The 25,723-nt window shown below is 36.8% G+C and overlaps 1 protein-coding gene across 8 annotated transcripts in view; it reads right to left on the bottom strand.

Annotated features, from left to right (window-relative positions):
* Nucleotides 1-25,723, bottom strand: part of KAT6B (lysine acetyltransferase 6B) — a 205,176-nt gene that overhangs the window by 37,810 nt on the left and 141,643 nt on the right. For 4 of the 8 annotated variants that reach the window (XR_008292406.1, XM_053207886.1, XM_053207885.1 and 1 more), the window contains exons 5-13: nucleotides 22,439-22,554; nucleotides 22,109-22,190; nucleotides 19,539-19,671; nucleotides 15,848-16,779; nucleotides 14,710-14,831; nucleotides 12,997-13,112; nucleotides 11,069-11,210; nucleotides 7,856-8,017; nucleotides 4,531-4,624 (exon numbers count right to left, since the gene is read on the bottom strand). Coding sequence is in view for 7 of the 8 variants with exons in the window: in XM_053207886.1 (XP_053063861.1) it covers nucleotides 4,531-4,624; nucleotides 7,856-8,017; nucleotides 11,069-11,210; nucleotides 12,997-13,112; nucleotides 14,710-14,831; nucleotides 15,848-16,779; nucleotides 19,539-19,671; nucleotides 22,109-22,190; nucleotides 22,439-22,554 (1,899 nt within the window). In the remaining variant the exon portion in view is untranslated. Of the gene's footprint in view, nucleotides 1-4,530; nucleotides 4,625-7,855; nucleotides 8,018-11,068; nucleotides 11,211-12,996; nucleotides 13,113-14,709; nucleotides 14,832-15,847; nucleotides 16,780-19,538; nucleotides 19,672-22,108; nucleotides 22,191-22,438; nucleotides 22,555-24,631; nucleotides 24,703-25,723 lie in introns of all 8 variants that reach the window. The other 4 variants (XM_053207888.1, XM_053207889.1, XM_027062324.2 and 1 more) reach the window with 3 other exon arrangements.

Here is a 25,723-nt window from a genome sequence, read left to right as displayed (position 1 = left end):
TTAGTAGAGTGTAGACCAGGGTGCCCCTAGTCACCAAACGTTTCACGGAGAGGTAAAAAATGAATGAAGTCACTCTTTTCGTTCTCCTCCATTATCCAGTTTAGAATCAGATAAGTGCATTTACAACAAACACACCAGTAAGTTAATGATGTCAACTTCTTTCACCACTACCTGGCACAACATTCTGCAACCTACTGCTGAATCAGTTTGCTTTCACTGGGTCAGTTGAGGAGGATGGGTTTTGCATCCTGTTCCCCAGGCAGGGTTCTGGCTCTGCAGGCCTGAGTAAAAGACAACTCATTATCAGCTTATCTACTGCCCAGCCAAGCAGAGTCCTAAACAACAGTACACATAACAAACTAAAACTGCTACATTAGTATGTATCAGTCCAAATGTGCCCAAGGCTACTCATTGCACCCTTTTAAAACTATGAAATACTGGAAACACCCTCTATGCCCATGCTCAGGGGAGCAGGTGCATAAACTATGGACATCCACATGACTGGAGTACCATGCAGCTACAGAAGACAGTAAGAAAATCCCTAGGAAGTAGTAATGGAGTGAGCCAGGGTTTTCAGTTAATTGGAAAAAAGCAAACTGTAAAAGACTATCTATAGTATGATCACTTTTGTGTAAGAAAGGAGGAGAAATTAGAAAACACACATCTTCTCATTTGTACAAAAAGAAACATGGGAAGGACAAAAGAGAAACCAATGAGGCTGGTGTTTTGCAGGAAAGAACCGCGGGCTGGGGGTGGGTAGAGGGAATGAAGAAGGGAAGTGACACTTCTCTGAGTGTACCCTTTAATACAGTTTTAACTTTGAAAATCATGTTTTATGTTTTCAAAACAAAAGGCAACAAAGACAGAGAAAAAACTGAAATGTGGATAACAAACAAATAAGCCTAACTATATTTCAAATGAATAACTACACTGAAGGTGGAAAAATCAAAAAGAATGAAGTCAAGTAACATTTGAACACAGTATTTTGACTGAATACACTCAACATAAAGTTGAAAAAAAAAAAGAAAAACCCATATACAAATATTGACCTCTAGTTAGGAGGTTTGGATTTCTAGATGGTATGAGTAAGCAATTCTGCAAATACTTAATGTGTAGTCTAGGGCTGAGCACATAAGGAAATATGTTGTGGATAATTGCAAGTCCAGTTTCTCACTGTCAGAGAAGAGACTTACAAATATAGAAATGTGGAAAGATAGAATAAAACCGTGTGGTGGCGTTGATCTGGAATGCAAGGTTACAGTATGAACTCAAGATTGAGGTGTGTGTGTATGTGTGTGTGGACAGAGATGGGGAGGACTTAAAAATTTCCTGACTAAGAGAAGGAATCTCAGATTCCAGGAGAAAGAGATGTGCTACCAGCTTCAACCTTGTCACTCCTTTCACTTCCCACTTAAGTTCTGAGCAAAGAGTCACAAAACCCATGAGGTGGTTTATAAGCAGGCTGGGAGCTGGTACCCTTAAATCACTCTGGCCAAGTTCTGCAAATGACGTACTGGGGAGCCATGCTCTAACTGGAGACAGGCTGTCCCGGGAAGAGAAGACAACTTATTCCAAGGGCAGCATCTGATCCCATACATGACCATTCCTCCTATTTGGACTATCCCGGAGAATAGTGTTCAAAGCTCTGGATTTGCAGTTCTTTACATACACACTACACAATGCATTGCACCTGTATCTCTAATCCTTTGTGTAAGTGGGCAGCGACAGCTTTCTTCCTACTGCTATCTCGTTTTGGCTTCCTAAACTAGCAGTTACTATAGACAAAACATTTTCCTGCCTTACAACTTTATTTGAATTACTGAAAATATATCCCCTGACCAAAAGTCCCTCAGGCTCACGTACAAAATAGAAATAAAATAAATCTAACCATTAAAAGGACCTTAAAAACATAGCACATTTTAGAAAAGCAGTAACCTTGGTTATTTGTTTTGCCCTGAGTTCTGAATTAATTATGAGGTTGACAAGGATTATGAGAGGTCATGGGGTTTATCTCCTCACTCTGTAAGATTGGATCTAAATCATTCTGGGAAGATATTTATCTACCATTATTTTAAGTAACTCCAAAGAAGGAGATGCTATCAATTTTTTCAGCAGCCTACTCTATCTTCTTTAAAACCTTTGTGACCAAGGAATTTTTTTGGCTTTAAATTTAATTTCTATTGGGCTTACACCAGTTCCCATTTTTTGAGTATTATAAAATCCGTCCCCTAGTTTCCATTCCTCTGAAGGAATAACACCAACTCCTTTCCAACTTCATTCAAATCATTCACCCACACTCCTTAACCCAATCTCATGTTAGGGGCAATGTCAAGGGTACAGGAAAGAGAAAATCTAAAAATATACCCTCCGCACTGTACTACCCGGGCACACCCTAATGGATGGCATTTGTCATGATGGCCCTGAGCAATCCAGCAAAGTTCCAATGGGCTCCATAGTTCCTGTTTAAAAATACAGGGCAGATTCAAATACAGTTTTCACTAAAGTGGCTAACATAAAGATTTAGTACTTGAAGGGAATGTCTTTGTTCTTGGGTTATTCTCTTATGTAAAATAAAACGCCTCATTACCAGATTGTGTTGTACAAATAAGATGCTACCATATTTAGAGACTTGCACTGTTATCCAGTCAGTACTAGTCCCTTTTTAATTTTAGGTGGAAAGTTATTGTGGGCAGTGACCATATATCACGTTGGAGATTCAATTCAAAACAAGAAAAAAATACATCCAATGCAGATTATTGACTGTACTGTCCTACTGAAAACAAAGAAGAAGTTACCCAAGGAGTTTACAGTGAGTTGGAAATATGACATTCAACATCAGTTATCACCACAAAAGCAGGAATTGAGTCTAAGTGCTATGCCAGAGAGATATGGAGCCAAGAAGGGAATGAGATGAATCTCCAAGAGGTGGGATCAAGAAGAAGAGGCTCTTGAGATGGCTCTTAATAATGGGTAGGATTCTGAACAGACTGAGGCTGGAGAAGGAAAAAGTGGTCATTTCAGGGAAGGGATTGCACAGAGAATGAAAATATGGAAACATGCTCAGAAAATCTACAGAAAAAGAGATTAGCCCATGAAAACACTTCAAAAAACTGGCTGGAACTAGGTGTTGGGAGACCTTGAACACTGAGCCAAGGAGCTTGCCTTATTCTGTGGGTATGCAGATACTCAAAGTATCAAAAGGTTAAGGCTCAGATGGTTGCTATGCACATTAGAAACTATAATGTTGATGAACAGCTTCTAAATTGCGGCCACACAAAAAAAGGGACTTGCCCATAGAAGTGATTGCACCTAGAACTCTGTAAGATAAAAATGGTAAACTCCTAGTAAGATGGCCCTCCGTAGGATAACTAGATCAGGAAACAAAAAATAAGACTAAGATAATTAATTAATAACTAGAAATGTTATCTGAATATATAAAAATAGTCAATAAAAAATACTTAAAAAAAAAGAACAATATCTTTCAATGCCAATAAAGTGTGCAAATCAGTCCAAAACTACTATATGGTCATTTCATACCCCAGCTTTAATATTTCAGTATCTTATAATATAGATTTGAACTCAACATTACTTCTTGATGATTTTCCTCGAGCATATTTACACTGTGGTTTTTGCATGTGATATGCACCTTATGAAGATGAAGTCATTTCCTACATTTTCCTTCTTTCCGTTTAAAATCAGATAGACTACAATCTGCTAATGAAGGAGCGCACCGTTCCTAGTGACAGATTTTTACATGGTCAGAAATTACTATTATCATGAGATACCTAGCCTTTGTGTTACTTGGATATTTTGAATCAATTCTTCATACGTCGCCTTAGCACTACATTTACATACCCTACATAATATAAACAAGGAGGAAAAACTACCAATATTTTTTACATTATCCTGTGCACATTTTTATAGAGGATTCCAATTTTAATCAAAGAGACTCTGAAGATACAATTGTGTATAAAAAATAATTTCTTGGGCAACCTCTAGATAAAACATTGTAATAATTCCTATAATAAAAAAGGGAAATTAACAAAACAAGATAGTTATTTCTAGTACAAAGGCTCATCGGATAAGCCACCTAAAGAATTGTTTTTCTAAATACAGATATCCCTTTCTTGCTCTGTACTGATAAGATTATAGGTAAAATTTTAGAAAGCTGAAAATCCTTTTAAATAATACTTCCTTTAGCTTTAATCACAAATAATTGCCTCTTCTGGTGCTAATGAGCATGAGCACCATGGAATGGAATGTAATTCTGCCGGTTCATTCAGGGTAATGGCTTTGTGAGCCAGTGACACTGCTGAGAAATCTAGTCTCAATTTCCTAGAGCACAATAAGTGAGCAGCAGTACATTTTTCACTTGAGGAAGATTTTCTAACCTATGCAAATATAAAAAGAAAACCTGTTATCTGTTGATAAAAACAACAAAGTATGTTAAATAAAGTTTTATGTGTTACTCTTTCCTTTAACAGCCATCAGTTCCCTGGATCATGAAAGTGAGTAAAGCACTTCACTTACTGAAATCAATGAGAAACCGTCCAAATCCTTGCCTTTGGTGCTGGGGCATGATCATTATGCAGGAGACATTATACTTCTGCTGGCAAAGCTTTTCCTGAGGGAAGGAGAAACAGATCAAGTATGTCAGAGCTCTGCTGAAGTGGGCAATTCCCTGCACCTGCCAGTGTCCTTGTACAATAGACCACTAAGGTGAGCCAATGTGTTAGGTCAGGATCAAGCAGAATAATCCTACTGTGTTGATCAATCAAACTATCAGCTAACAACAAACCATCAACTCCAGGCATGCCTCTCAATTTGCATTTTTATCCTTGAAAGTTGGTACCATAAAATATGAATAAAGAATCCAAGTAAATATGAGCCAAATGAAACCGAACACAGACATGCAAGAAATGACTTCTTTGCTCAGACAACTTGGGAGGTGGGGAAACAATGACAACAACAACAACAACAACAACAACAACAACAACACCAAAAAACCATCCAGAGAGTCACCCAGGGGGTTAAGGTAGGATTTAGCTGGCTACCTTGTTAAATAACTTACAAATTTGTAACATCTGTCTTCTGCCTTGACCAGTGAAAACTAAAATAGTGTATGTGCAGGTAGAGCGGCACAAATACATCTGTCTCATGGATAAACATTCAAAGTAAAAAGCTTGAGAAATAATCAATCTGCGTTTCAAACCAAGAAAACAAATCAAAACAAAAAAGACAAGAGCAACAAGAAACCCCAAAGCCTCCACACAAAAATGAGGCCAAAATGTTACCAACAGTATAAAACTAGGAGGAAGAATGAGAAGAATATGGAGGGAAGCAGTTCTTATAGTTAAGGAAAGAAATCTTCATAGGATGTGGCATCAGAGCAACAATATTTAACTGAGAATACACAGAAGCAGCCAGAGCCTGCACCGAGAAGATCTGGAAAAGGCTTTTGAGGTTGTGGATGCTCTGGCCAAATATAAACCACAAATAAGACTGACCACAAATGGTACTAACCACATGAAAGAATAACTTCAGAACACCCAGATCTTTAATGAACCTATTTGAAAGATCACAGGAAATTGTTGTGGAAAAAACCCTACAGGGCAGAATTAGAGACTTCTTTGTGAAAAAGATGTGCTCCCAACACTTGCACATTTGTAGCTGTCCTTGGGAGTCTCTAAGAAATGAGGAGGAAGAAATCATGTGTCAGTTTCCCTAAGAAACTGGACTGTCCATCACTGGATGTGCACATTGTGTCAAGGGTTCAAGTAATTAGTATTCTTTGCAAAGTCAGACAAATGAGTCACTCTATCTAAAAAGACAAGTATTGTGGATTGAAAGGATTCCTCCTTTATGTCATTTTTTTTGGTCCCAAACCATTCCTTCCTTTAGACATTGTAATACAGTCCAACCCTCCCCTCCACCCCACCCTACCCTTTAACACGTGTTACTACAGCTAAATTCTAATCTATGGATAAAATAACTGTTTCTTCTTTCTCTCCTGTTTAAAATCATCTACTACTATCTGTTTGGGAAGTCAAAAGCATGGAATGATTTACACTGAACTCTTCTAGGACATCTTGGACATTCCTCTGGCTATAACCTCTAGAATTTGGTTTAAGTCCTTCACACTCCAAATGGCACATTACAATATGGTTTAATTTGCATGCACCTAGACTTTTTAAATGCTTATTTTTTAGATTTTTGTTTTACAGCACTGCCAAAGAATGAGTTTTCCATGTACAGTAAGAGATAACAGTAGTTGCTGCCATGCTGTAAAAGAAGCTGTGACAAAATGAGAAAAGTTTAGCTTGTTCTAAGTATGATGGTGGGTCCCCTGGGAGAAGAGAGGCAGAGACTAAAACCTTAACAGACACCATCAACTCTAGACCCAGAGGCCAACTTGAGACAAGGCAGGACCAAAAACAGCAGGCACCATTAAGCATCTACATTAAAATACAGACACATTTAAAGAAATGCCATTTTCTAACAGGAAGGAAAATCATGACCACTATTCTTGTCTCCTTTTTTTTAAGATTTTATTTTTAAGTAATCTCTACACCCCATGTGGGGCTTGAATGTAAACTCCAAGACCAAGAGTCACATGTTCCACTGACTGAGGCAGCCAGGCACCCCATGACCACTATTCTTTTTGAGTCATTGGAGAAAACGATTTTTATAAACCTATACAAAGGTAAGATATTTTACACATTATATAAGCAGATTTCCTATTTAGTGTTTTATCTTGTGTTAATGCTCTGTCATCTTTTGAATCTGTTATGTGCAAATTAACTTTGTCTTTTTTGTTGTTTTGGAGCTTTACCAAACGTGTGGATTAAAATACTGAGGCTATTTCTCATGAATGCTGTCACTCATTCATAGTTTCATTTACGACTTCTGGATTGATTCTCAAATTTAGAAGAATTGCAGTTTGTAAAGGACCTTCATATATATTCTATCTTTTGATATTCCATGAAAATGACACTTCCATAAGCATTCCATTTACATTATGTAAGATTCATTAAAATTCATTTATCACTCAACATGCCAAAATGTATCATAAAATAAATAAAATACAGGGTTCAGATCATTTACCGTGTGCATAGAAATCTTATAATTTACCACCCTGGCACATTAAACTATCTTGTAGGTGCCTAAGAAAAGTTAAGCTTATTACCTGACTCAGTTTTTCCTTATTGCCTATGAGTTATTTTCAGAAGCCTTTGAACAGAGGAATGTGAGTAAAAAAGACAAACTGTAACCACTCAATATGTCAAGGGCTTCCCTGTATTAACAGCTGGAGATACTCAGGCTTTCTAAAGGCGAGGCCGCTTTAGATCTTAAAACAATAGCATAGAGTGTAAAAGACAAATGAGTAAACCCAGTCATTATATCACCTTGACTGTCCAAATGCCAACGTTCCAACTCACTGCGATACTGATGACCACAGAGGGAATACAGTGAGGAGAAATGAGAACCATCTCTTAAATGCTACACTACTCTGAAACCTTCAGGTTGACACCACTTAGGGAGGGAAAGGAAAATAAGCTTAACATTAAAAAAAAAAAAAAAATCAAAGATGCTAGGTGGTCTGCAAGGCAGCAATTATAACATTACATGGTTGCTGACAGTCAGGACAGCAGCAAACTGTGCTGAGGTCCTCTACACACTTTCTAGGCACAACCTTTACTGTTTGTCTTAATAAGCTCTGAACAAGAACCCGAGCTTTGCAGAATGTGTCACTTATTCAAATTATAGTCATAAAAAAAGGCCCTGTTCAAAGAACTGGGCTCTCCCAAAAACATTTTGAATACGAAAATGAAGGTCATACTGGCTCTTGTTTTACCTTAGAGAAGTATCCAACCAGATGACAGCCCTTTTCATCATTTTTTGTAAGGACATAAAAAAGGAATGGCTCGACATCATAATACAACGTTTTGTGGTCCAGGAAGAGCTTGGCTAACAAGCAAAGGTTTTGGCAATAAATTTTGCTCATATTCCCATCAACCTAGCAAAGAGAAACAGACAACATTATTTAACATAAAAATATTGCTCAATATAAAATCATTTTTATATGATATTTGGGAAAGTATATAATTTTATTTCCAAATCCCAAACTGAGAGATTAAAATACTCCATTAAGCACATATAAAGTCAACCAGAAAACAGCTGTCACTTGGCAAATAAAAATTCCATTTTTTTCTCTTAAATTAGGGTGAATTTAAGTTAGCTTTAATTTAATTTAAGTTAGCTTAAATTTCTCTTTAAGCTACCTGAAGAGAGCCAAAAGCACCAGTGAAAGACTCATTTTTAATTGTAATGTATTGCAAGTAAAAAATGATCAGGCATGTCTTCTCTGTTTGAAAGAAGTAAATCTGAATTAAAGAAATGTCAACACATCAAAATACTACTCAAGGAAGTTAAACTTTACATTGTTTTCAAAAGGACTTCATGTAAAAATGAAATAAATGAACAGTATTATTCTGATTCCTCAGAAGTGTAGATTAGCAAAAGAGGATTCCATTTTGGTTTTATCCCAAGCATCATTTTAAATATAATTGGAAGAGATCAAATTTCTATGTTGGGAATACTTACTGAGAAAGTGAGATGAATTTCAACCTACAATAAGTACCATGATTACAGTCTACTTGTCTTCAAAATAAAAGAATCAAGCTGTGATACTGATAGTTATAGACAGGAGGCTAGGCACAGATGCCAATTTCTTTGATCAAATGTAGTTACATGTTGAAAACCAAAAGCACAGCAGATTCAAGAATTTCCCTAGCACTATTCTTAGGGGAAATGGATATTTGCTAACCAGAGCTCTGTAACAATGAACTTGACCATTCTCCAGTCTCCTGTGGACCATACAGGTTCTCATATTGCACAAATTATTTTTAGACTTCATATAACTATTTCCCTTGGATGAAACCTAGGTCCCACACATAGCAACATAATCAAATATGGGCAACAGATACAGAGGATACAATTCTCTCTTTAATTAAAGGAAGTTTTTATGTATTTGAGAGTATGGTCCTTTTGGAAATGATAGGACATTACAAAAAGGAAAGACAGAGATGTATGTGTCCATGAAGCAGAAAAACAGAGAGAGGATGATGCTGAAGCAAATTCTTATCAGCTGTGTAAGGTCTAATATCCATGCTTTAAAGAGGGATAAAGACAAGAAAATAGGAATTTATGATTACTCTTCATTTATTTTATAAGTTACTTAGGAAACTGCTAAGAGAAAAGTTTCCTACATGCTGTTCTCTAAGTATTAACTCGGATTCTAGACTAGGGATCTTGGCACAGATAATCCAATTCCTTCAAATATTTTTATGTATACATTTTACTAATTGGCTTTTCATTTTTCCCCTCTCATCTTGGTTATGGTTCAAAACCACCTGCCCTGAAATAGCAGACCATTCTTAACAGCCTAACAAGACTGGAAGACTCCTAGGATTTATGAGAGCTTCAACCCCACAAGCAGATTCATACTAATTTACTTAACAGTTACTTAACATGAGCATAACTCTGTTGACTCAATTAGGTGGGGCTGACTAAGTAGCATCCCAAGACTACGCAACTTGCATTCAGATCTCCCTCTAGCCCAGGGGTCCTCAATGGGAGTGATTTTGACTCCCAAGGGACAGTGACTATGTCTGGAGGAAATTCTGCTTGTTACAACTGGAAGCAATGTGCTGCTACTGGCATTTAGTATAGAGGCCAGGGATGCTACTAAACACCCAACAATGCACAGGGTGCCCCTACATCAAAGAATTATTTAGGCTGAAAAGTGTATTGTGCCCAGGCTGAGAAGCCCTCTGCCTACCCTTTATTATATAACTACTATATTATATTACTTTATTATATAACTACTATATTATTAAATCTTCCCAGCAACAATACCCTTCCTTCCTTTAGGCTTATCAAAAGAGCCTGATATAACAAGGAAGAGGGTCTTTAAAAAATGCTAAGGTGCAGCTGGAGTTACTGTGTTCTCTGATCAGCCTTTGGAAAAAGTAGTGGGCCCTGTCTTGTCTGCGAGAGAGAAACCTATGTATGACTCTTCCCAATATTAAATATATGCAAGACATTACAGACCAGAACTAAAGTGAAATGTGGGGCAGGATAATAAATTTCAGTCTGAACAACTCAAAAGTAGAGAAACCTAAGGAAAAAGTGTATTTCAGAGAAAAAGAAGGCTTGTTCTGAGCACCCATGCATGAAAACAATGCACCAAGATGGGTAACAGAAAAAAATAAGACAGGGCAATGGAATGCTCAACTGGAGTAATGAGAATAAAGGAGAGAATTAAGGATCCCCGAGAATAGGTAATAACACAAAAGAGAGGCATGGTCTCCTCAAGGCACAAGTGACACAGCTCAACTGGATCCTTGAAACTGACAACAGAACATGATTAAACAATGAAATGGTATACAGGCAAAGACCTTTGCTACTAAATCAATTCTGAAAACACAAAATGTCTTTAAGAACCCACAATGACAGACACGTGGCCACAAGGGGTTCCTGTGAACAGCAGATTTCTCCAGGGGTGGCCATCTCTCCAGATGAGGGGGGCAGTCCCAACATCTGCTGGGGTCTCACCAAAAGGATTATCCACTCTGCCAAGAAATGGATGGAAACACAGGTGGTTGTGTACTGAGGAGATATGTACAGCTGCTCAATTCCCTGGAAGAGTGAGCACCTGCCAGACATTGGCTGAAGCTGCTGAACAAAGCTAATTTCTCCTGCCAAAGAAAGTAGAATTTACAAAGAGCTGAGAAGATCATAAATTCACTGGTGAATATATCTGGTGCAGACAGGGATTTGGGAGAAGACAAAAAAGTTAATGTGATGAAGTAGGAATTCATCATCAATCTAAATGGTTGCTCAATATGGTTAAACATTCCAAAACATGGAGATATTTTACAGAGCAGTCTGAATTTGAATGCTGAAATCGAATATACTGTGTACCTTCTAGAAACAAATCAGTACATAATCAACAACTGTAAGTATTAGGTTTCACAAGCTGAGTTTTTTATTTACACATGCTTACCTCAAATACTGAAAGGTCTTTCCTTCGGTAAATTTCATTTGCTGGAGGATGAAACCATCCACATTTCTTTGAGTGTCTTAACAAAATATTTTTACTTTTCATATATTTAAGACAGAATTCACACAGGTAAAGCTTTGGTAATCTGTTAAAATTTTAAAATCAAAGAATCTATCAGATTGATTATACTGTTCAGGGAAAAAAATATTAAACATCGTTCAATTTTCTCCAAATCATAATAAGACTCTACAACAGTATTTGAAAGAAATCGTTTCAAAAGAAGAAAAAAAAAAGAAAGCCAGTAGTAAAGAGAATGTACAAACCTTACATTATTTTTCAGTAAAATAATATTTGCTGCCATTATTTTGTGAACAAATAATTTGTTTCCTTAGAAATGTCATACAAACAGACAGGTTTTTAGACTTGGAACCACTACTCGGAAAATCGACAATAAAGATGGCCTCTTGTCAGGTAACCATGCACATTTTTCAAATTTCAGATTTCATGTCATAGTTTCAACAGTATATATGGTCAGTGGTGTAACTGTAATAGTCTTTTACCCAGAGGAAAGTGAATTCATTATTTTAAAAAATGATTTATAAGGCAGAGAAGTCCTGGAATTTAATTGTTAAAATTTCCATTTATGGATATAGTTATTATCATAAATATATATGACAATAAATGTAGAAAGATCAAAAAGATTTTAGTTTCTACCAATTCCACTGACTCTGAATAACATTACACAGATTTCTCACCCATGATGACTTTTTCTCCACCTTTAAAATTGTAACATTTTTAATGTGTGCCCGATCACATTTAAACACATTGCTAGTATGGTAAGAAAATGTTTAGAAGCACTTTCCAGGTCTTTGGGGTATAAGAAAGGATAGAATGATTTGGGCGAAAATTAGCTACAGACTCAGATAATAGTAACTTCAAATCTTGGAGTTATATACAAATTTTACTCAAAGCTCTCAGAACACATGACTTATGATTATCCATAGAAATTAAAGCTCCTAAGTATTTTTTAAAAAAATTGTTCAAGAACACATAGGCAAGTGATATAAGCTGGAAAGAGAAACCAAGACTCCTGGATCTTACTCTGCCACTGAACTTCTAAAACACCCTCCTCATTTTCTCTAGTAGATGACGGGTTAGCCACCCATCAGGTAGAGAAAAGGACAAGATCTATTCTAGAAGAAAAGCAAGTTTGAGATTACCAGAAACTTTGCAGGCTAAAACATTTGATACTATTAAAGTGTATCCTGATGTATCAGAAGGAAGAAATCTGTTCACAAGATACCCACTTTTAGATATATTAGTTCAAGACAATTTCACAGCTAATCTTAGATCAAGACAAAAGAAAACTCTAATATCACTATTTTCTCTTCATTTTTAACAAGTTAGTCACAAATAGTTCTAAAAGATCTGGGGAAAGGTCTCTTAAGGCTACCCACGACCACCTACTTTCTTTGATTTTTCATTCTTCTGCTACATTTCTGTAAAAAACTTGAAAACAAAATGTCAGAAATCAGAGAGAAAACTAACAAGCCTAATTAGGAAAATGAAAAGGGCAACTGAGAAGAAACTACCAAGTATTTTACAATGGCTAGGTTTTTTCCTCCTTATTTGGTTTCAAACACAAAGAACAGTTGTCCAATTAACTAGAGAGAAAGCATGGTCTTAAAAGCTAAAAGGAAAAATTTACAATGCCTGTGTAACAAAGGAGTGGAAGGAGTTTACATAGAACAGCGAATACTAGTATAAAACGATGCTGGCACAAGTAATAGTCTTGGACTTGGAAGCACTTGGATTCGACAATCAAAATTTATGTCCTAAAAAAATCATCTAATTCTTGCTTTAGAACTGAGTATTTCCATTCCTCACATACATGACATTAAAGTTATAGACCTTCCAGGATATTCCATTACCTTGCATATTCCTGTGGGTAAGGCGAGGAGTACCAGGTTTGGATTTCATATTTCCCGAATTCTATTACAGAAGGGTACCGGCCACAGTCTTCCACCCCACTTTCACACTCTATTTTCTGTCAGAGAAAAAGAAAAGGAAGGAAATAAAATACATGTATTAGAAGAGAATTTATTCACTTACATTTTGGTTCTTTCACTAGTGGACATGAAAACCTATCAAGAACAGGACACTAATCTTAATTGTGAATTTTCAGGTCGTTGAAAACACATCATAGGGCCTTGTAAAATAATAAATTCAGCGTAAGATTCATATACAAACAAACTAATACCCTAAGAGACAGTATTACCAAGACAGGAAATGAGTACAAAGGTAAATACATAAAAATGTCTATTGAACTGAATTTAATGATCTGGTACAATGTATTATAACTGAATAAATTATAAGATGACATGGCTGTTACACACTCTTACAGTTCCTCCATGAGCACTGTTCCTCCATGAACTACCAGTGATCCCAAAATTGTGAAATCACAATCCTAAGACTGTGAAAGTCTGCATTTTAATATCCATCTCCTTTACTCCCCTTACTCCAAGCACGAGGTTAAGAACTTTGCCTTCCTGATTCACTGTGTTATTCCCAGTGTCTAGCACAGTGCCTGATATAGACAAGAAATGTTCTTGAATGAAATGCTGGTGTTACTGTGTTGGAAAGAAAGGAAGGGCTTAAATGTTTACATGTTTCAGATAATGGCCTGTTGTTGTTCATCATGTCTACCTATGAATGCCAGAAGTAGGCTGGAAATTTGATAATATTTAAGGACTTCAAATCTCAAAGACGGAGAATTTTTGACATTTATCCTAGCCAAATGAAAACAATTACAAAGCATACTGAAGGAGCAGAATGAGGAATGGAAGTATCCAATAGCCCCTTAAATAAGAAACCATCAAAAGTATTTAGCCCAAGTGGCTGCTACGAAAAATAAAGCTTAAGAGACTGCTATCCCCCTCCCCCCAGAAAAAAGAAAGTGAGGTGGGTTAGGTAGGATAGGGAGTCTCTCTGTGAATAGTTTGCCAAAGAAACTAAATGTGGTCTACTGACATAAAAAATTCATACTTCATTATAAATCTGTTTTTGGGAAGTCCCAAAGCCTTACCTTTCAATGTTTTGGTGACAATAAACTAACTAGAGTTACTCTTTTAAGTGGGATCATTTAAATAAATTACTGGACAATGAAACTAAAAGTGATTATAGCTGATCATGCAACAAAATATTGCCTTCATCAATGCCAAAGTGTTAAAATTACAAGACATTTTTCATATGGCTGACCATCTGTGTTGGAAGATGGACTGGTAAATTTAAACGTGATGTTCTTCTTTTTAACCATTTAAAACTATTTTCTAAATTTCAGCAAAAATAATCAGAAATCTAGTCCTTCACACCTAGAAGCACCTTCCCAAATCTGCCTCAGCTGCTGTTACCTTTTGTGAGACCAGCTGAGCCCTTATCAACTTTTGAGAGTACAGAAAACTCTACAGAGCCACTGCTTTTGAACCTATATCTTCTTCCACAAAAACCATCATGGTAACAGTTAAAGGACCACAAAGGATTTTGAGGGGGATTTTCTATCAAATCAAAGCAGTAATTTCATAATGGTCATCTATGTAAAACTCACATATTATCCTTGTTGCTATAATGTGGTATCCTGGCCTTACCTCCCAAGAAAGTTCCTGGGCCTGCTTAAAAACATCCAAGTCCTCTTCAGTAACGGTATCCTTGTTTCCAAGCACATTTATATCTGTACTTTCTTGTTTGATGCTTATTTTGATTTCAGTATCTGTCATTTAAAACCAGCAGAAAGCGTATTCACTGACTTGAATCATGAATAACCACCATATATTACCAAAATGGCACCAAATTAGCATAGCGGGCAAATAGGGATTGTTTTTAAGCTTTAGAAGCTTTCATATCCAAGCACTGCTCAAAGATCCAGCAGTGCCCTTTCCCTGCTGGACCCAAATTTTTATCTGAATTACCACTGTCATCTGTTTATAGTTTCAATAAATAAATGAGGGAAAGTAAGAGTAACACAAAGCAAAACCATATTTTTCAACTGAGATCAGAAATTACATCAATGTCTCATTATAGAATTCCCATTACCCCTTTTGAGATTAAAAAAAAAAAAACAACCACGTTGTCGAAATGACACATTTTTGTTTTTTGTTTTATAAAGGGTAGCAAATGTAACGGGCCAATTTGTTCAAGGAAATCATGAAATCAGTTATCTCCCTACTGTGACTACACACACAGACACACTCTCACCCAAAAGCACACTTCACAGGATCACAGATCAGGCGTTGTTGAGAAGGAAGCAGGATGAACTTTGTCATGAGAAAGCAATGGAGCAGAGGGAGCTGAAATGAGCAGCTGAACCCACCCCACCCCCCCACCCCCCTGCCGTGGGAAGCGCTGACAGAGTGTGCAGGCAGCGCTGGGGCTGAGGAGGCGGGCATAGCAAAGTGCGTGGCAGAAGCATGACAGTGGCTACTCATGCGGGACTACAAAGCCGTAAGCAACACTATGAAGGCATCTGGGGGTCCTAGTGTCACTACAGATGGAAATAAATAATAAAAGGTGGGAGAGTATTAGTTGGAAAAAAAACCAAGATTTTGGAGGTTTAGTCAGCATTAGAAAAAGGTCAAAGTTTCACTGCTTCTGTATGAAAGTGAAGGGAGAACAAGAGAAATAGCTAAGACCTATGTGACAAATAGGAATTGATTGATTTATTGTTTTCGGGGTTGGGGAGAAAGGGACGGGACGCAGGTTTGGTTGGAGCTTTGACCTTTTGCTTACCATCATCCTGATCAGGTTTAATCCTTCCGTCTGTCAAGCTCCCCTTCCCTGGTGAGGGGGTCCCCATCTGAGGGGTCACTTTATATTTTAATCTGCCTAGCATCCTGTGCTTTTTAAGGAAAGTTGTTCGCTTGAAGTGAGCAATTGCTTTAAAAATACGTCCTCTAGCCATCCCCCAGCTAGAGGAGGAGGAGTGAGCAAGAAACCTACTTCTAATATCTCGTTTTCCAAAGAAATGGGCTTTAGATTTTGCCGTGGAAGATAATTCAGATTTACGACGCATACGTTTGGGTGGTGCATAACTTGGGTGTCCCTTTTTTCGAGACTGTCCCTGAGTGGTATAGATATGAGAAAGTCCATCAAAGAGTGCCTTCAGCTGGCTGTTATTAGTAAGACTGCTAAAGGAGGGCACACTGGACTGGCTGGAAGAACTCTGGGGAGAGGTAGAAGAGGCGGAAGTGCTGGACTTTTGTGAACTGGGGCTCTGACCGGAGATGGGGGTTGGGGGTGGAAGTGAAGAAGGTGGAGGTTTTAGCTTTTGTGTGGTACCTGTAGCCAACACATGAGAAGTGCATGACTGTTTCTGAGAGACCTTTTTCCTTGGACGGTAGTGCTTTGAAAAGTCTATTATTTCACCTCGTGATCTGCGACCATCAGGTGATGGTGTAAAAAACTTAGTAAGGCCATCAATGAGCCCTTTGGTTTTCTTGTTAACTTTAAGTGTAGAGGCAGAAATGTAGGTGGAGGTGGTGGTGATTTTGGTGGTGGCACCAGGCCGAGTGAGGTCTGTAACAGCCAATCTGCTGCTTGAGTCCTTCCCAGATGCAGCATGACCAGATGAAGGTGTGGTACAGACTTTAGTCTTTTGACCCCTACCAGGTGACCCCCTTCCTGTGAATGCATTCATGGATCCTTCATCACTGGTTACAGACCTAGGCAAAAATTTAGAGAATAGTATCAGCATTTAATAATAGAATTATAAAGGTATCGAAAACAAATTTATAGCAACTAGATGCATTCAATGTGCTTAAACTTAAGAAGCTGGACTGCAACCCTAAGAACTATTTTTGTGTGTGTGCCTCCACCGAGATGTTTGTAGAAACAAGTAGCAGCCGCCACATTTGCATGTCATGATTCTCCCAGGACCCATCCAAGAGGCACTGGAAGAAGCCATGTGGACCCAAGGGCAATAGGAGTAAGAAAAGTTTTGAAGAGACTAAAATAACACAAATGCCTTCATTATACTTAAATAAAAAAGTTACCCCTTGTGTAGTCACAAATAATTATGGTTTCCTACGTCTTTTAATAAGTCGTATTATCTAGAAGTGAAAGAATAAGCTTATCTAATCTCTAGTTAGAAGCAATTTTAACTCAATTGGAAAATTTATATACAAATAGAATTTGGGTAGGTCTATAAATTAGTAACATTTTTTTTTTTTTTTTTTAAAAAGAAAATGTTAAAGAAAGCTTCTTCCTCTGGGCAGTTTATGCTTAGGATGATAACATAACCAATAATACTCTCTAAGTAGAGGAGACGATTAATTACAGCATAAAATATTGCTGAGAAAAGGACAACAATAGCAAAAACTGAAGAAATGATTAAAGAAAAGCTACAGCGGATCAGACATGGCATGGAAAGTCTGGTGAAGAAGCAGCACATTTACCATGGTCATTATCAGATACTTGGCATCAGAATCTCTGTACGCTATTTCAGTTCATTTGACGCTGGCTCTGCCATACAGCTGTGTGGTCAACATGGACCAGAGGTCACTCCACTACCACAGCTGCTTAGAGGAACAGCAGCTGCCTGCCTTCACCTCAGGCTAGGGCTTGGAAAGCTACCCATTTTGCAGCAGAATTTTATACAATAGAAACATCTGCATGTGAATTATGGTAGTGCTGGGGCCCAAGAATGCACTTTCAAAATTATCAATTTAGCTGAAGGCTCATAATGAAGAAATGGAAGCCTGAAAATGATATGATATCAAATTATAAAAATATCTTAATTACAAACAGAAGAGCACATTTTAGTGGTCATCTTGCACATTAATGATGAATTTCAGCAGTCGGCTCAAGTGGATTCTGGTGCAGAACGACAGGGTGAGCCACCGGGCTCATCTGAGGCAGCTCTGCGGCCAGGAGCTTTGCCCGACACCACTGATAGAGCCAAATCGGGTTAACGCTGGAGATCTCACTGGAGATCTTGTGTCACAGGAAGGGTTACCAATAAACAGTCATCCAAGCTAAAATGTTTCACATTACAATACCGCATTTGGACTGTATCTGGAATCGATTGCCCAGAAAGGATAATATGCTTATAAAGCATGTAAAAAGGAAAACTCCCTAGACTGTCTTAAAAATTCCTAAGCTCAAAGGACAATTTTGGACAAACAAAAAGTTAGGACTGGTGCCAGATGCAATTTTCAGCTGTGTCCTTTGTTTAGAAAGTTTATATCCTAATTTGGTTTTTTTAATTGGGCCCTAAGGATACAGTCCCATTTTGAGAACAATGCTTACACAGGATGAATGCAAAAACATATAAATTCTACTTCAAATGATGCTAATATGAAAGATTTTATTCATAAATGTTTCATGTGTGCCTCTAGAAATTAACAAAAATTCCATTTAAATATATCCACCAGTTAAAAGGGCTTTCACAGAAAACTCTATTCATTGTTCTATTTCTCCTCTGGGAGACAGAGGTGCAGGAGAATATTGTTTTTCTGAGAGCAGGTAAGGTAGTGAATTGCTTCAGATCAAATTAGGGGGAAGAGTAACAAGTAAGATAACTGGTGTTTGCTCACAGTGTGTGCAGAGCATCTATTCATTTCTACATCACAATGACCCTTTCACTAAAGCCTAAAGAGACTGGAGAAGGTCTTATTGATAGAACTACTTCAGATATGCAACTCTGTTGATTTCATTTATTAACACCTTATTTGATGTTGAAAGCCAATTCTATATTTGAAGGTTAAAAAAACACATCCACTTCTCCCCTTATCTTTTCTCTACTTCTCTAAGTAACTCCGGTTGAATGTTCCACTGGGCTTTAATGGCAACTATATGGCAACAGGTTAGTAGATTATCATAGTAGATGTGCAGGCCACTGCGAACATATTATTTCATCTGTATATCTGAACACATGTGCACATACTGAATGGTTCTAACTCTGTGTGCAAACACGAGGAGAGTCATTTATAGGTTTCTTGGAAACTCCTATTTCATACAAGGGATCTTAAATGTTGTAATAGTAAATTAGTACCAGAAAAGAGAAGTCGTGTTTCTAAAATGCTATCTGGAGTGACAAGAGATTCACTATAGATGTGAACAAATCCCTCTCTTGTTTTAAAATCCCCACAAAAATATTTATGTAATTAAGCTCTTCTAATGCTCAGCCAGTAATAAAGTAGGCAGAATGATTCTTTCCAATTCTTACATTCTGCTTCCATCTTGCTGCTTGAAAAATGTCACTTATCATCACAGATACTGCCAACAGAAGATCCCCAAATGCCAATTGTAATTAAAAATGTTATTTTCAAAAAATTTCCACAGCTATGCAAAAGGAGCACTATTCCTTGTCCCTTGAGTTTCTAAAACGATGCTAAAAAGATAATAGAATCTAAGGGGGTTACAATCGCCTGTATTTTAAAGCATAAGATAAAAGATTTCTTTTGATAAGATCTCAACCTACAACAATCGTTGCTTTAATTTATTTTTCGGTCGTCCAATGGGTTTTGCATATCGTCGTTTTATTTGTGCAGCTTTCTCATGAAGTAGTTTTCTTCCCTTTTTCTTTGGTCTGCAGACTTGGCAAATCCACATCCCTGAATTAATATATATATGAGAAAAGTATTTTAATGTTTCATTTTAGGAGAGATATTAAATATAAACTGCAGTGGAAATAAGCTGTCCAAGGATATATGCCTGTATGCAGAACTTTACTCTAGAACGTAGATATTCCCTTTTGTCATTCTCCTCAGGAAGCCTTCATTAAAGGTCATTCCCCCCACCCCCGCCCCCGCCCCTGCCCCAACCAGGGTCAAGGTGGTGAGAACAGAGGGCTGTCCCTATCTCAGAACCCTTCTATGAGGCTTTCTGCAACATGTCACCAAACCTCCCTCCACCACATAAACACACATGAAAACCCGATCCTGCCGGATATTAGATATCTTTTGATTAGAGGGAGATGTTTTTAAGTTAATTGGTTTTTAGAATCTCTGGGAAAAAGGAATTTATTTTATTTCTTTCTGGAAATCTTCCACGCTAAAAAAAAAAAAAAAAAAAATCAGTATAAAATATAACTTTTAATTAAAACAAAATTTTTAAGGACTCTGAAGCTACAAGAATTAAAACTATACATCTGGTATAGAGAAATAGGTCACTGGACAAGAATTTTTATACCAAAACAACTGAAACCTATAGAAGTTTAGCCTATCAAAAAGGTCATATTTCAAGTCAGTGGGGAAAGGATGAAATGACTCAGTGAAGTGGTGACAGAACAAATAACCATCTATATGGAAGGAAAAGAATTATTTCTTATCCTTTATAAAAATAAATTCTAGGCAGATGAATATTATGACAAAATTAAATGTTACCAAGTACCAGGAAAAATATGTGGTTATTTATTTAATTTAAGCATGACTGGCGTTTAAGACTGAAGCCATAAAGAAAAAGATTCATGGACTGGACTATATAAAAATATAAAGAACTTCTACAAATCAGTAAGAAAAGGTTAAAACCCCAACAGAAAAATGATTAATGGGTAAAAACAAGCATTTTACAATGATATACAAATAGCTAATAATCAAACATAAAATATGTTCAATGTCATTACTTAAAAAAAGAATCAGACCTTTTTTCTATTATATCAAATTGGTACAAATTGTAAATAATACCACTGTATTTCATCGAGAATGAGACACTATGGACTATAAAATGCATCTGATTTTTTATAAAATGTGTCTCACACTCAATGAAATAGAGTAATGGTAAGTGTTGGTTACAATACAGGGAAACAGATATTCTCACACACTGGTGGTCTGTCTGAAAACTGATAGAACCTTTCATGTACACAGCTTTTGATCCAGCAATTCCTCCCCTAGGAATTTATCTTAAGGAAATAATTGTGGTAGAAAAAATTGAAAACATTTGTAATATCCACCATTGGGGGTTAAGTAACTTATGATTTGTTTATACATGGGGTTGCAAAATCAAATATGTTCAGGAGCCACCCAACTGAAGCAAGCTGGAATTCAAGACAAGAGGGAGTAGTGAGATTGGGGCAACGTGCATACTCCACCTAAAGGAAGCAAATTCAAAATTTTAAAAATATTGTATCAGCTCACCTGTAATGCCTTTAAAGAAGTCTTCAAAATATATGTATATGTATATGTATATGCATATGTATATGTATATGTATATGTATATGTATATGTACCAACAAAGTATAACTGTGGCCCACAGTCAACAGGTTTGCTACCCCAGCTCTATACTATGGAGTTCTATGCACTCATTAAAAACTGTGTTTAGAACATTTAATGCTGTGAGGATGTTAGAATCTTATAAAGACGGAAAAAACAAAAGATTACAAAAACATGTATAAAATGTTGTTTCTTTTTAAAGGTATGTAGCGAGCTGAGAGGGAATTCCTAATGGAATGTTCTTTTTATTCTGTTCTGCCACTCTGTATTTACTAAATCTTTCACAATAAAAATGAATAAATTTTATAATATGGCAGTTATTTTTAATGTTTAATATATTATAAAATGATGAAAGGAGACTGAGACAGAGACAAAAGTCCATATTCCATATGGATATATCCATATAAAATAGTTCCGATGCTCATGTTCAAATTATCAACTAATGGCCAAGAAAATGGGGGTAGCTCATTTCGTAGGAATTTGGAGACATCATTACAACCATTATGGAAAATAGGTGATTTCTCACCTCTGAGCATGGTACTGAATAACATGGAGAGTGTTCGAAACTTCTGACCTACCTAATCTAAATTGATCCTAATAAGGGAATGGTTTTGGGAAAGGAATGGTCTCTTTCTTACCCTTGTGCTTGAATTAGAGTCTTTATTACATTACCCATAAACTAAATGCTTTTACACTTCTCTGCTCACAACATGTGCCAAACCCACAAGTATAAGGAGGTGGAAGGGATGAAAAAGTGCTTAAGGAACCTGTATCCCTCTGAGCTGGACAAGGCTAATGAGTATGTAATAAAACACATTTTTACTATGTTTTAAAAGTTCACCTTTTGGCATTCTGGAAAGTGGGGGGTCACAGCACTCCATATGGAATCCTCTATCACAGGAGTCACAAAAAAGCATATTATCCTGTAAGATAACATATTAGAGAGTCGTTGAGACTGAAACCAACTAACTGTAAAAGGCCACAAATTCTCTTATTATCTGCTTAACAGTAATTAAATATAACGAAGGGGTACCATGATCCCTGCTGAAACTTGAAATCACGTGTATTTAAATCTTCAAATAGAAAATAGCAACTGTCTACAAGAATGACAAACCTTAACACTGAGAACTAGCAATGTACCTGGAGATGGACTACTGAAAGCCATACTTACTGCATTTTTGCCTTGGATTCTACATGCACTGCATGTCTTGCACTCGATGCACTGCCACCTTAAGGCCTTTACATTTGTTGTTAATTCAGGACAAAATTTCAAACAGGATGGGTGTCCTACAAGAATAAAAAGCAAATTGCTTTATGGGAATGGTGCTTTAGATTTTTTTAAACTCCCATTCCCTCATTGTTCATAGATAGTGATAATGCCAGTTAAAGACCTAAAGAACTGGAAAATACAAAAAGATCAGAGAATCCAAATGATACTTCCCTCTCTGCCTTTTTTCCCCTGTATGTAACTGAGTGATTATACAAATGATTCCTTAAGAGAAATTTGGAAAATTTATACCAGGTTCCAATCAAAAGTCTTGGAGAACTTGAAGATAACATGCTCAAATCATGTTCTCATTCCTGTGCCTTCTGTTAACCTCTTGCCCTGGCCCTCCTCATCAGCCACCAATGACCCAAAGTTTGCTGGTGTGCTGGATGGTGAGAGGAGTTACCGAAGTTCAAATAATTCCTGCTCTGTATACTGGAATCATAAAACTTAAAATGACAGCTAAGTAAAATGGGCTGCTTAATAATACAACTATAAATGCCAAATAAATAAATAAATAAATAAATAAATAAATAAATAAAAATAAATAAATAAACCAACAGTATACAGAGAATACCCCATTGCTGGGATATGGAAAGAAGATACTATTGCCATCTTGCCCCTGGTCCTTGAACTTAAATTCTGAAAGTAGAAGCAGAAATTGTGAATCTGAGAGTTAAGAAGTTGGAAGATCCACGTCAAATGGAATATGCCAAGAAGAACACCCTCAGCAGGTTTCCCCCATTTTTCTGAGTGCTCACCTTTTCCACACAGTTTTGGGCACACTTTATCTAGCAGCACTCACTTCACAGAGCAAAACTCGAGACCCTAAGCAGCAACACCATTCAAGGAAGCCACCCAACCTACACTGAGTAATAGATTCCTCCAAAAGGTTTGGGAGTGTGAGCCTAGTCTCTTTGGAAGGCAGTTCAGTTTAAAATGTGATGGTCTTTTATCACATAAACCTGAGATCCCTAAACTTGATTTTATTTTTTCTAAATCTGGTCTTAAAATAGTAAGAACATTAGTAAATCCCATGTGAAAGAACTTATAACCAAGCTGCAAAAGAAACCTGAGGGTAATAAAAAAAGCAGATTCTGCAATTTCAAAACTGTTTTATAATTTCCTGACTTTGGCAGGCTCATTGTTTAAATATGTTTTTTGGGTTGCTGCCAAAAAGGTCCTCCTCCCTAAAGCTTAACAGGTGCTTCATAAAATTCCACCCACTAGGAGATTTGGCTTTTTGAAGTAAAAACATTCAAAATCAATCATCAATACCGTTAATAAAAGCACACTATTCCTGAGCTAAAAAAAAAAAAAAAAAAAATTCTAAACATCTGTATTTAAGATGTTGAGCAAATAAAATGTTGTCATAGGATTACAAACTCAGGCTTCAGAGACACCCAGGCAGATGCATTTAACCTATGACACCATTCTTTTAGAAGGGTTCCTCTCATTCAAATGAGTACAGGGGGAGGAAGTTTAAATATATAAAAATGGTATCAATCACCTCTTTCTGCTCAGGAATAGCAAACAAAGACAGCTTGCTTGCCTACTTTAAGAAGTGTACTCTGAAAGGAGAGGGGAGAGATCCACTTTGATCAGGGTTCTCCCTCTCCCCCCCATATAGTTATGGGGGTAAGAACTCAAGTTTTAAAGAACAGCAATTTAAATTCCACGCTTAAAATGGGTCCCATCAGCTTAAAAGTATACCATTTACTTCTTTTCCCCCCCTTTTTATTACTTCCTGTAAGTCATACATCACCAGCACATATGACCTCAATTTCATGCACTGAATTTTTCTCTACATTTAAATCTGCTTTTGTACCTTAGCTTAATATTCAGTAACTAAGGTAATTCACATCTTATTTTAGTTTACTACTTATTCTCACCGAGATCCTATGGAAAATACTTTTTAATAATTACACATTTTAAAAATTAAAGGATTTCAGCCACTGTCAATCAAGAGCAAGGAATATTCCTCCTCTTATTGCTTTCTCTCACTTTAAGCACTATTATATCTCAAAACTACCATTTAAGCTACCCTGTCAAATTCTAAGATCTTCAGCCTATCTTCCCTTTAGGCAGCAATCTTACCTTTATTTAGCTCAAGAGAATTGGCCATAGATCCCTTCCAGCTCTAAATTTCTATGATTCTGTAAAGGATGCTGAGGGATGAAGAAACATTTCCATTTTATTTTCTCACGGCCACTTTAAATTAACACAAAAGACTGTAACTGAGCTTGAAACACCACTACACAATTATAGTAATTAGATAAAGGACAAAAAATGCTATTGATAATGAAATTCCTTACCTCCTATTTACCCATTCCAAAAACTCAACAATTCCCTCTAAAATGTAAGTTCCCTCTGCTCACACAATTCATAGTGGTTTGTCTTTTTGGAGTTTGTTTTGTGATGTGCAGTCAACCAGATTTGAAAGAATAATGTGTATTTATTCATTCATTCTTTCTTATTATGAATACATATGAAGCATAGTCGCTTACAGCAGTTTTATCTAGCAAAACCAAAGGAATACTGTTTAAAATTAAAAAAATACCAATGAAACCACAAACCAGTAAAAATAATTTTTGGAGGAAGTAAAAACTTTTTCTCTGTGGGAGAAAAAAACTATGGGCTTTGTAGTAGACAGAATAGTGCCCCCCAAAGATGTCTATGCTGTAATCCCTACATAACCTGTAACTATATTACCTGACACAGTAAACAGGACTTTGCAGATATGACTAAGGGTACAAGTCTGGAGATGAGGAAATTATTCTGGGTTATATGTGTAGACCCAATCTAATAACAAGTACCTAAAAACAGAAGCATCTTTTCCAGACGGGTTAGTAAAATGAGATGATAAAAGGAAGATGTGAAAGACTCCACCCAGTTTTGCTAGCTTTGAAGATGGAAGAAAGGGGAGACCAGAAGCCAAGAAATATGGGTGGTCTTTTGAAGCAGGAAATGTCATTCACCTAACAGCCAACAACAAAATGGGGATCTTGGCACAGCTAACGTACACAATGGTGAAAAACTGGGAGTTTTGAGTGTGCCTGGCTAGCTCAGTTGGTAGAGTATATGACTCTAGGTCATGGGGTTTTGAGTTCAAGCCCCATGTTGGACAGAAAGTTTACTTAAAAAAATAATAAAATCTTTAAAAAAAACAAAACAAAACAACAAGAAAAC

This window comes from Acinonyx jubatus, chromosome D2, assembly GCF_027475565.1.
Source record: "Acinonyx jubatus isolate Ajub_Pintada_27869175 chromosome D2, VMU_Ajub_asm_v1.0, whole genome shotgun sequence".
NCBI lineage: Eukaryota > Metazoa > Chordata > Mammalia > Carnivora > Felidae > Acinonyx > Acinonyx jubatus.
The sequence above is the reverse complement of the archived record's forward strand: the minus strand, read 5'-3'. Positions and strand labels throughout refer to the sequence as shown.